General features: G+C 51.4%; 1 protein-coding gene across 1 annotated transcript in view; it reads left to right on the plus strand.

The window, feature by feature from the left end:
• The first annotated feature begins 252 nt into the window (after positions 1 to 252).
• Positions 253 to 12,248, plus strand: part of LOC131215821 (calsyntenin-1) — a 68,109-nt gene continuing 56,113 nt past the window's right edge. The window contains exon 1 of the mRNA XM_058210217.1: positions 253 to 376. Within this exon, the coding sequence (XP_058066200.1) occupies positions 253 to 376 (124 nt within the window). The remainder of the gene's footprint in view (positions 377 to 12,248) is intronic.

Raw genomic sequence — 12,248 nt, forward strand, 5'->3', positions numbered from 1 at the left:
TGATTTTTGTGTGTACCCCGCCGCCGGTGGGTACGAAAACGCCACCGCGCTTTTCCTAGCAAACTTCGGTCGCGGCGCCATCCTCGAGACACACGGATTCGCCTTTGTCCGTCGAGCGGAAAAGGAAAAATCGTGCGAAAGGAGTGTGTTAGCTGTGCGTGCGTCGTCGTGTGGTGCTGTGTGTTGGTAGTAGTGAAACCCGTTTCTACCGTACCCTTAACGCAGGCGGAAGGGAACACCGTGACGGCAACGATGGTGCCGGCAAAGGGAATCTATCTAGCGCTGTTGGTGCTGGTTGCCAGCAGCAGCTTTAGCGGCCACCACCAGGTGAAGGGAGAGAAGTACGAGGACGAGGACGATTACTATGATTCCAGAGGTGAGTTGTTTTCGTCCTTTTTGATTCGTTAGAAGGGGCTTGGTCCCATGGCTCGTATGGTGATTCAAAATTGATTGCTCGACTATACTTATGCGAAAGGATTTACGCTGAAATCCCTTAGAATCCTAGGAACATTAATGATTTCCATGTAAGCCTTGAACTTGATAGGGAACCTTCATACATTTTAATTACAGCAAACATGTTCAAATTATCTGTAGGATTTATCCTTTGCCAACATTTGCACAGTCTCCTTCGTGGTTTGGTCCCAGTTGCTGACAGGACACGAAAACCAACAAATAATACGTGTGCCCTATGCATGTTTAGTTCAGTACATAATTCCGGTTTTCTTCTTCGGTTTAAAATCGCAATTTGAAAGAGCAGTCCAAAAATGGCAGCTGTGGTTTTCGTTCGCGACCCGTGGCATTCGGTGACGGTACCTGCACACCCACCGTCGGATACCGAAGAGGGCACAGGACTATGCGCAATGCGTTCTATTGAGACTAAATTGAAATTCCTTCGATTGAATCTACAGAGTTCTTTGCGATGCGGATGGAACGCGCCCGGAGCTTGGGAGTCGAGGTCCTACCACATCACGAGGATGTGTGGTGGTGGTTGGCATCCGGCCGTGGGTGGCCCATCTCCGCTTGCGACAGGAATGTTTATGACACTCACGTTATTGGACCGAGGGCATTGTTCATGCCATCGTCTTGTGAGAGCCTGTCTCCTATATCAAAGGCTCTTGGCTGCTTGCTTTATCATCAACCAAATAAAGCTTACACTTGTTACTAGACAATCTGCTAGACAAACATTACAGCAACTGTCCAGAAGTTTGATTATTGATAAGCATCGCGATTTTGCCTTTCTGACACGCAACGCAATAAGCCATCTACCGAGAGCTTGACTGTCGTATTAATCATTCAAGAGCCTTCACGGTCATTACTCGCACGACCAAATCATTATTATGCATTTAAGCGGATCAAATTTGCCCTTTAGAAGGAGTAGTATGTCAGCAAATCATCGGACGCCGATTATCTGAAAGCAGTTGACCCAGTTCGGAAAGAAACGCGGGTGGGATGCTCCTTCAAACTTCCGCACCACTTCCCGTTCTATTGGGCCCCTTCATCGGGAAAAGCTCCGTCCATAAAGGACACCGCAACGCGTGTCGATCGTTCACCAGTCACGAAGACGAGCAACTCCGCTGCTCAGTGGCTGGTGAGCGAAACGCCATTGGGATCTGGCGGCCCGGCCGCGAACAATGACGCTAGAAGTGGGTGGCATTTGAAAACGGTACTTAAACAATGGAGTCCCTCTCTTCACGTATTTGTGCAGCGCGCCCCCGTTCTTGCGTCCCATTTCTTTCTATTCTTCCTTGCCAATCGAAAGTGATGTCGGTCGTGAGATGAGAGCATCGTTCAATGCTGTATCCTGCTCGACGGCCCCGAAGGAACCTTCATTATGTGCAGTGTAAGCACTGTGCCCGCTAGGTAGCTGGTAGTCCAGGGATTGCCACCGTGAAAAAGTCACGAGTCTGTCGGCCAACTGATGTGTGTTCCTGGGAGTGGATCCTTCTCCTGACGCCCGAAGACCACGAGTTCCGGAAAGTTGTCGAGCCACAAGAAGTAGTTGCTGGCAGGTCTCCCATGAGTATCGTTTTTTCTGCCTTATGGAAAGATTCATCGAATTCAGGTCTTTTGGCGCGGTCACCATCATAAACGCCCACGTTGCCGGTTCACGATGATTCCATCCGCTGGCGACACGAATTTGGTCTCCGTCTTCGAAAGCGGTTTGGCGGTTGCCTCTTGCACTGCACGTGAGTCAAAACGTAGAAACTATACTGGTGGTCGCGAGTTGCCGCTTTGTTGCTTTTATTGTTTGTCCAACCTACGATTGCCGTTTAAGGTATTCGAAAGGAAGCCAGCAATTACCTAGGAAGCAAATAGACGGGCTCGGTGGATTCCAATTGGCAACGCGAACGACGCCAAGTGACTTACAAGGCTATGCATGGAGCTCAAATGCTTCACCAATATTGGATCAGCAATGGAGCTCCAACGTTAGGCCCTTAATCCACTGCGATCTCTGTCGCTGACTCCGTCTGTCGATAGGATTTGTCGGATGACGAAAGCGATTTGTAGCCCTTTTATGGCGTGGTGGCCGGTTGCAGACAAGACGGTAGCCCTGCACCTTTGCCATGAAGTTCAACTCGCTAAGCCCACCGTTGCACGTCGCGTGATACAGGGCTTTAGTGCCACCGTCGAGGCCAATGGTGGCATACGTGTTTGGAGTTTGAAAGCAAACAATGAATGCAGCATAAATTTGCATCAAGCTCTTGTTGCCGCGCGTGTGTGCACACTTTGTGATGATGCGATGATTGAGGGTTGGCGTTGTCGGCCACCGCCGTGTTCGTCATTGGGATCACTGAAGTGAACGCCTGGAGTTTTAGTAGAACCAGACACTGATACATTCCACGTTCAATTATGCATCTTTGTTGGATCTATTGTTTCCCAAAGCGTTTCGCCTGCCAGTTGTTACCACCTTACCACAAACCCTCTGCGTTGCCTGTGGTGCTGCAAAACCAAAAGCGCATCTGGCCCCGGGGACGGGAATAGAGCAAAATTGGAAACGTTTGTTTCCCCGGGGCTATAAGTTTCCACGTGGTTTATCTAATAATCCAAAGCGGAAACCAAGGCCCCTTAGCAGACCAACGGGGCGCCCAGGAGTTGGCGATTGCGCCACCAACTACGACCGAAGCTTTCGCTGATTACTGCTGCTCCACGCGCGACTCTCCCGTTTCAGCGACCTTCATTTTAAACCTCGGCAGGAGCGGTTTCATTTCGCTCCCAAAAGGGCACACAATAGTGGAGCAGAAGAACAATAGGGAATTGGCCGAGGGAGGCACCAAAACCATAGCGCGAAGCATAAAAGTTCTACAGCGCACCGAGGGCTTATTGTAACCTTTTCTTCGCTTCTACTTCGCCAATTTGGCATTCACAGAAACCGTCTCCTTACCCCAAGCTGGCCGCCTACCAGGAGGCGGCCAGCGTTGCAATGGATGACGCCAGTGAAATTATCCAACTGCACGAAAGCGGCGCGAACCGAGGCGATAACCCAACGCCTTCCTGTGACGATGGGCCGGCCCTGGTTTTTCCTTCCCATCCGGTGCATTGTCGGACCTCAATCCATGGGGTTAGCGGTTAGTGGGCGCGCCGGGAAGTTTCCATGCATCTCCTCGGGAAGGATTTGCGTTTCCGGCAAACGAACCGTGTATCCTTCGTGCCCGGCACTGGTTGGTGGATGAATAAAAATCCGAACCGAACAGCTGGCCCTTTCGAACGGGCGGGCGGAACAACAGATGGCTGCTGAATATTCATAGGCTTCGAGCGAAACGCAAAAGCCAATCCCGCGAACCGCAGGACGCCAGCTGCTTTCGGGTTTCGCACCCCATCCTCTGGCCGCCCCGGGCGTCCGGATTCAACGCTGGGCTAGGATTAAGGATTTTTTCATAAATAAAATAGTGTGCACTTGCAAATAAGTTGTATGCTTTTCGCCGGAACTGTGGCTCCGCTAGGTTTCGAGTTATTGATTCGATAAAGATGATTTTACACCCTCCCGGGTTGGGAGGTCTTAGGCTTGGAACGGATTGGCCAAAATAGTACTCCCCGCCACTAGTAGACACGGCGCCATTCTCGGGTGGAGGAACGTCTTCGTTCTCCAAAATCCAATAAGCAAAGCGCAACTCGCTGCGAGAGGCAAGCTCAGCCATGGCCACCCCGCGGCGGAAAGTTGTTCTGCCTGTGTCGGACTTTTTATGGAAGGTTGAACCGTTCCGTGGGGCTCTATTAGGTCAGCTCAAGTTACGGATCGCGTTAGCGATAAATTAGACGCGAAGGCGAAGGTTGGTTAGAGAAGCACCAATGGCCGAAGCCGAGCGCCGGTCCCGGTCTTTAGTACTTCGGGAACTTCGATTTCGACGCGCTAAACCCAACACAATCAGCGCGATTCGAATTGCGGGCCGTTCGTGGTTTGCACACCAAAAGAAAGGCAGCTTCTCCTGAGCGTCTCCTGAGCCACCAAATTTCCACATTTCCACAAGTCCAGTAACGTTTTTGGTACTAATTAATCGCATTGTTTTGCGTTTAACATGCCCCCCATCGGTACGACAATGCTAACGATTTGCATAAGTACGTTACACAACATGCTCCTATCCATTCTTGTACCGTTTGCTTCAACGAGGATCTTATCCATTTCTGAAGAATAGTGCGTTGCACAACGAGTCGGTCTGTGGGGAAGGTTACGTAAAGGTCCGCATGCAGCCCCAGGAGCCGGTTGGCAGCTTAATCCATTTATTTGTCGCACTCTGCTGCCGGAAGCGCTTTTGGGAGTGGTTTACACTTGTGTGCGTACGTGTTAGTGTCGATAATTATTGCATCAATACCGTCAGAACGAGGCCGACCGGCGACAAGGGAGTGCACACCCCGCATCCCGGTGAGGATAAAGACATCCTTATTCTGAGGCCTCCGCCGCTTCTATGGGACCTTTCTGTGGTGATGTATCATCTTGACAGTGACCGGGCTTCCGGCGGAAACACCCGCACTGATCTGTAATCCTTCAGAGAAAAGGGTAAAGGTTGATCGATCGAAACGGCGCAGGCTCTTCGGCTTACCTCGTCCCGGTGCACGTGCGCTCCCACCCGATTGGATACAGATTAGTCACGTTCCGGTGTCAGGGTGCGCAAGAAGAAAGAACCGCTCCCTGGGTGGGGTTCGTGTGGTCAAAGTGCAGACCGTGCATCCTTTTGAGGCGGAGGTCCTTGGGAACGAAGCGCTCACGTGTGAAGCGTGTCTGCCGAGCACAAAGGAAACGCCCAGTGAGCGCAATATGGCGAAAGTTTGCCATCGGTTTCTAACGCCACTGCCACTCATTAGTGAAGGATGCCCCGCACGCTCTGGAGTGGAATACACTTTCGTGGAATTGAAATGCAATTTTTCCCCGGCAAGGTCCGACCCAGTGCACGACGACGGTGCCTGCGCCCATTCGACGCCGTTCCGGGACTCGTTGAGGTAACGATTAAAATTTTAATTACAAACTCGTGCCCGAGTAGATGGGATCTTCGAGCCCTCGGATGCAACCCGTTCGCAGAGAAGGACATAAACCACGCTGGCTTTGGCCATCCTTTGGAGGGCATTTTTCCTTGCTTGCTCCGTGTGCTGCTGCACTACTACTACGGCTGGGTCCTTGTGTTTGTAATTCCGCCACCTGGTTACTTTCGAGACAAACATTACATCGCGAGGGCACGCTGGGGTCGCACGTGGCCAAAAGTCAGAATGGCAACCGCCACCGACTACGTAGGTCGACCATAATTGCAATCTTAGTTTCTCCTGGCGGCTGGCTGCTGGCTTGCGAGGCACTTACTAGCTCAAGATCACAAGCTCCACACCGACCGACCGGAGGGTGCGCCATCCGGATTTTGATAATTGCTGTCGCAAACAAGGACCAGAGAGCGCGCGAGCGCACCGGGCACCGAAAACACCCAACCAACGGTTCTGGATCGGCGGACCTGACCCGAACCTAACGCTGTTGTAACTTTTTGAAGCTGTTTGATGTCCCGGCTGATGTACCCGACGGTTTGGCAGAAAGTTTGTTCTCGTCGGGGTTCAGCAACATCATTTTGCTTCTACTGCGCGACGTGGCTTGGCGATGTGTTGGCCTCAGCACGCTTGCGTAATGAAACATGTGCCACAGTAGTCCGCAGTCGGCATCCTTCGCACGATGGGTAGTCCCCGTTTTTTTTAAAATCCCCACTGTGGAAGTGGTGGCACCCGGGTTTACGAGGCCTTATTAAAAACCGTAACGTGGACCCCCGTTTTTGGGGTTTTACTAATAATCAAAGTTTTGATGGCAGCAGCGGCAAAGTTTCTGGTCCGTTCCGCCGTGATCAATGCTGTGTGACTCATCCGATCGAACCCTGCCAGGGTCGCCCGTTCGTAACGGGAGATCTTTGTAAGAAATTAAATCTTTCTCCAGCTTTCGTCGGGCTCAAAAATTGCATTAATCAAACCCCCGGTGGTTTGGTATTGAGTGATCCGGTCCGGGCGCTGGCCAGAACTCGGCCAGAAACTTTTGGCAACATTGGCAGTGGCAAAGTATTTTGACCCCACCTTTTTTAGGTCGGCCGGTTGCCCGGGGTGGGCTGGGGAACCAGATGTCCTAGCCCGATTCGTCGAATGGCTATCTTGTAGTTCGCCGGAAGTTTGGGAAAGTTTCCCACAAGTTGGGGAAACATCTCTCGACACTGGATCCCGACGACCGAAGTTTGCTTCCGTTCCGGTGCGGCCACGCACAGTTCCTACTATGGCTATCCATCCGGACGAAAAGTTCTCTCTATTCTGTTCGTTTAAAAAGTTCATTTTTTTACTTTAAATTCAATTTACTTCTTCCCGCCCTAATAGGTCCACCCCGGGGGGAATGTCCGCGCGTAGTTTAAACATTAAACCATTTTCGACCGTCGGGTGTGGCGGCCCCGGGGCCGAAATGGGAAGTAAAACTGAAAATGGCACTTGTCGAAATCAATTAGTGCGAAGTGATATCCCGGACTTCTGGTCACGGGGATGCTGCGGGGCACCTATGACCACCGGACGTGCATGTTCCCTTGTTCTTTTCGAGAACCCCGAACTCTAATCTGCTGCTCTTACGCTCATCGTGTCGGATCCACTTCGTGTGTCTGGCAGCATCAACGTGGCATTAACACGAGTGACAACGCCGTAAGGAAGCAAGCATCGTTTTTTTTCTATCCTCCTTGATCCTGTGGGAAGATGTCCAAAAGATGGTGGTCAATTTTTTTGGCAGCCGGAGGGGAATCCATGGGGATGTGACTGTGGGGCGAAAAGTTTCGTCGTTTCGAGGGTTGATTTTTGCTTTTGAGAAGTCGTAAGACAGAGGCAGTACATAGGAGGTTCTGCATGTGTTGCTGCACCGCAACGTGATGTGGTCCTGCGACTTTGTGCAAGTAACCGATGGCAGTACGGCGCCCTGACACTGCCTTCTCGTCGATGCACTTTCGTTCGGTGGACAAACTTTTATCAGTAACCTTTTAGCTTCGACATCGAAAGTTGAGCGGCCGGATAGTGTCAGGTTTGGGTTCGGTTTCCTTTCGCTTCCAATCGCGGTCACGGAGGGTGGTTCTGTATTTTGACCTTCTAGTCAGACGCCGGTTTACGGTGTGGCTTTTTGTTTTTACCAAAAGTTTCACAACACGAACGATCGAACAAACATCATCGGAGACCGGCTTTGCGTTACTTCAAGCACACGCTCTGGTTTTCATTAAAAGTTTTCATTTTATACAATCAAAAAATGCCCGCACAACGTCCCAGTTAGTGAAGGGTTTCTCATTAAACGAGAAGCTTCGATGCTGATCCTGTGAAGGACGCTGCTGCTGGCCACAGCAATCCTGCTCTCGGAACCTCGGTCGATCTGCGCATTCCTACAGTCAGGGTAATTTATTTGCGCGGGCAACCACTATTGGCTTAACCCGAGAGCACGTTGTTATTATTCGTGGTACGGTACGTGTAGCGGCACCTACCTTCGCCCGTTAATCTCCGCCTGGGCTGCTGCAGCAGCCGGGTCTCAGGGTCCGAGAGAGACCCGAGTGAATATAAATCATTCCGAACTGTGGACGCGAAGCATAAAAACTCGACATCGGTTGCCCGGCTTTCCTGTGTGCGTATTTGTGTGTTTGTGAGTTTCGTGACCCAAGCTGTAAAGCGGACGCTTTTGCGGAATGGCTGGAAATAGGAATTAAAAATGGAGTGTGGCGATAAGGAATGGAAAACACGCACCTTTCTGCAACTTTATCGGAGATTAAGTCCCAAATTCCTAGGGGACTGGCGAACCCGGTCCTGCACACTCTGGTTTTTAGTGTGCACAAGCTATGCTGGCCGCCGCCAGCGCCCGAGGCAGGTTGGGTTTTGTGCTGCCGAACAGTGTTACAACTCTATCGAAAAGGACGCAATTGAGATGCACGGAAGGACCGCTTCTTTTGGGATGATGGCTTTTTTTGTCGAATGGTTCCGGAGCATAATTTTATGTAAATCCTCTCTTCCGGGAAAGATTACTGCACGATTGTAGCACAGTTTGAGAGGGGCTTATTTTAATATGCTTGTTTGAAAGTTCCGAGGTCCCTTTTCTTGCCACCCTGGTGTAGGTGCCACATCTCACGAGAATCTGTGATGTGGCAAAAGATTCGAGCATATTCGCGGGATGTTGCCGGACTAAGCGACCGAATGGAAGTTTCCGGTTGGAGAGCCGATGCCGGTCCTCAACGAAGCCATTTTATGGCAGCGCCCGACAAAATGCAACCAAACCGATAAAGCATCACGAAAATTGAATGTAACATAATGTCATAAAAGTAGAGACCGATAGCCCTCGTGAGAGAGAGAGAGCGAGAGAAAGAGATAGAGCACAGAACGCCGATAGCATTAAAATCGTGTGTTGCTTGATTTTCTTGGACACAAAAACCCGCCTGGTGGTGGACAGCAGCATAAAACGAGAGCATCACCAGAGGCGCGCGCGGGTTTGGGTCGTGCGCGTCGGTCGTTCGGCAGACTCCTTGCCTTTAATGGTCACTTTCAGCAACCAGCCAGCCAGCCAGCCAGCCTGGGCCCCTTTCTGTACGTACGGATTCCGGTGCGCTAATGGTGGTGAATTCCTTCGCGAAACGGTTTACTTCCCATTCGCTGTTTCTTTTTTGTTTGTTGCAAACATTTTTCTGGGCTTTTTATATTATATGTTGTCGTCGTCCCGTCCCGTGTATGGGCCCGTTCGTGCCATGCCATCGTTTTTGTTTGTTTTACGCTTACGCGGTTAGCTGTTCCTTAGCTGTCCGTTCTGTCCGATGTTCGTTTTCTTTTCCCTTCACCTATTACACGTATTGTTTGAGTCCTGCTGCTCGCAATTTTATGTGGCCAGTTGCGTTGCAGGGTGGCAGTTTTCTGCGCTTCTTAAGCTCGTGTTGTTGGCCCGGAGAAAGAAACAGCTCTCTTCGTGCCGATTGAAGATTGTTTCCTCCCATTTTTTATCCTCTCGATTTGATAAGTATCAAGCCTCGAGTGATGTACTCAATGCAACTGTTGTTTGTAGAATGTGATCGTCTGATGTTGACTGCTAATGTGTCGGTTCAAAATTAGTGACATTGTTAGGCAAGGTTTCAGGTTACACACTCAGGATATTACACTTCAATGGCTGCCAAAAAGGTGATAAAAATGGAATGTACACTACTACTTAATGGACGCTAAATTGCTTGTCTGTTGGGGATGTGCATAACCTGCTGTAAAGCGCGCACCACTAAATCACCCAACAGCCAATACCCATTCACTTCCGGCAACTTATCAATCCGGATCCGCATCGGACCGACCGAGTGGCTTTCCCTCGCTGTGGCCTGCGAACTATCGTTTGACATTATGCTGCTTCTTGGAGTGGTTCCGCGCGGTGCTTGTGTGCCGCGTCCTTTCAGGAATACGTGTACTCGAGTGCTACATGATGGCGCGTTCTTCCAACCGGCGGCGGCGGCCCGGAACGATAGCGGCGCTTGCTGCCCGCTCGCTGATGACGGCAGCGACTACTTCTACTGCTCCGCTGCGCTTCCACGGTAGAAACTGGAGTAGCGATAAACTTGACAGAATGATCATCCATCCGTGCCCTGCTGGCCCCCCGTCCCGTCCCGTCCCGTCTCTCTTCCCCGTAAATCAACAGCAACATTAGCCCGGCCGTGGAACGTGGACCGGATCGCGAACTCTCCCGGGCCCCGTGGTGGCGGGGATGAAAAAGTATATCTCGTTATTTTCGTATCAGATCCAGTCGCCACGTACCGAACGTGTTACTTGCTCGAAAACGGTGCCGGTGCCCGGTGACGTGGCCGCTCGCTCAACATCCGGGGGTATGTGCGTGAAAGTGTCCCATCTTCTTCACCGTGCACGGAGGCGGAAGGAGTGCTTTCTGGTGGCGCATCGTTCGCGTGACTTCCCATCTTGCCGTGGCACGCGGCGAAAGATTAAGCCTCTTACCGAGTCGCGTACCGAGATTTGTTTTTTTTTGTCATTCTCCAAGGTCCGCAATACCGCAGGAGACCCGCGATGGTCTTGAATTAATTCACCTCGAGAGAGCGGCCATCCCGACCGCCGGTGGGTGGAAAGCCAAGTACGTTCGTGTCCTTCTGCATCGGCCCCAGCATCCCAAACAAACAGCAGGACCCGCGCAGCACTGCGCACTGCTGGCTAATAATGCCGAGAGTGTGTGTGTCTGTGTGGGCGAGGACTTGTTGCTGAAGTTAATTACTCTTAGCCAGTGCGATAACTGATCCCGCACATCCCGCTCTGTGGTGTCTGATAACACCACGGGACCACGGGGCGGGAGCCCGCCGGCCGGCGGAGTGGGTGGCAGTTCGCCACACACAGAGGCGCGTTGTTCGTGTGGTCACCACCGCTACTGGGGGTGGTCATGTCGTAATGCGGTTATCGGCAAAGTTGGCTGGAAGGGTTCCTCATTTTTTGCTTCTTCTTTTTCGCTGTCCACAAAGAGGACAACCACCGGCACACAACCACACCAAACATATGCTTCCATTGTGTCCCGGGAGGAAAGAGTCCTTTGGCATGGCGCGCTCAGGTCGTTTGCTTTTCCCTGCACGGCTCTTTTGGCACATTTAGCACATTGTCAGGATTTTCCGGGCCACCCGCTTCCCTGGGGTAACGATGCAGAAAGTGCTCTTCTGTCTCCCTCGTTCGCATTCGATCGGTGGCCGGTGCGCCCGGAGAAGGGTGGCCCGTCCGGGGGTAGTCCTTGGGTGTCCTGATGTTTGCACAATCCATATAAAAGAGGGCGCCCACGACGAAGTTGGGGCCGTGCTCCGAACCATTCGGTTATCTTTTTAATTAACTCCGAAGGCACCGCTCGGGTCGGTGGTCGGCTGTCCCGTCCTTGGCGTGCGCCGTCGTAATCCCAGAAGTCAGTGTTTGCGAGATGATATGTGGTTTGCTGTGGAACTTCCTGCGCACTCTCCCGGATATGGATCGCTGATGACGACGATGATGCTCCCGATGGAGTCTAGTTCCGGGTAGGCAGACTCACAGTCGCGCTCTGTGTACTATTTATGGTTCAGGGGCTCAGGTGTTGAGTTCTTTTCCTTTCGCCGCACATTCGGCAGCAGCCGCCCTTACCGAAAGGGGGTCCTTTGGTGGACTGTTGTTAGCCCCATTTGTAAGCGCCTCTGAATGGAAAGGTTTAGTGTATTTTATACCTTAATTAATTTTATTGTGCTCCCCGGAGGCGAAGACACCCGGCTACCCCGGGTGGATCAGGGGATCAGGTGGTGGCGGAAGCGGCGGTATTTTTGCTTCGTTGTTGTGTGGCTTACAAACCCCTTTTTTATCTACCAATTCACCAAGCCAGTCGTTAGGAAGCCTGGAGCTGAACCGTGTTAGGGCCAGAGTCTTTTCTACTAAGGACCATCCTTTTGAACGCATCCTTCCAATGGCTCATAGTAGCTGTGTTAAAGTTGTAAATATCGGTGCAAATATCAATCAACTGATGACGGAATGAACCTTTAGTGAAAAAAGGACCAAAAACATAAACATTAGTAGGATATAGAAACCGCTCAAATCCTACCAGCTGTGTCTCTTGTTGCTTCTAATGATTGTATTTATAGCCAGTGCTGCGAAGCTAAACAATGCATCCGTCAGGAACGGTTCACTAACCGGTGCCACAGCTGCATCACAATGTTTGACACCACCCTCCGAAAGCTGTTATGTTTCGAAACAACGGTCCACACGAGCCCAGCGCACCAGTTGAATGTGCTCCGCGCGCCCGGTGATGATGCATCGCCCAT

Source organism: Anopheles bellator, chromosome 1 (genome assembly GCF_943735745.2).
Source record: "Anopheles bellator chromosome 1, idAnoBellAS_SP24_06.2, whole genome shotgun sequence".
Classification (NCBI taxonomy): domain Eukaryota; kingdom Metazoa; phylum Arthropoda; class Insecta; order Diptera; family Culicidae; genus Anopheles; species Anopheles bellator.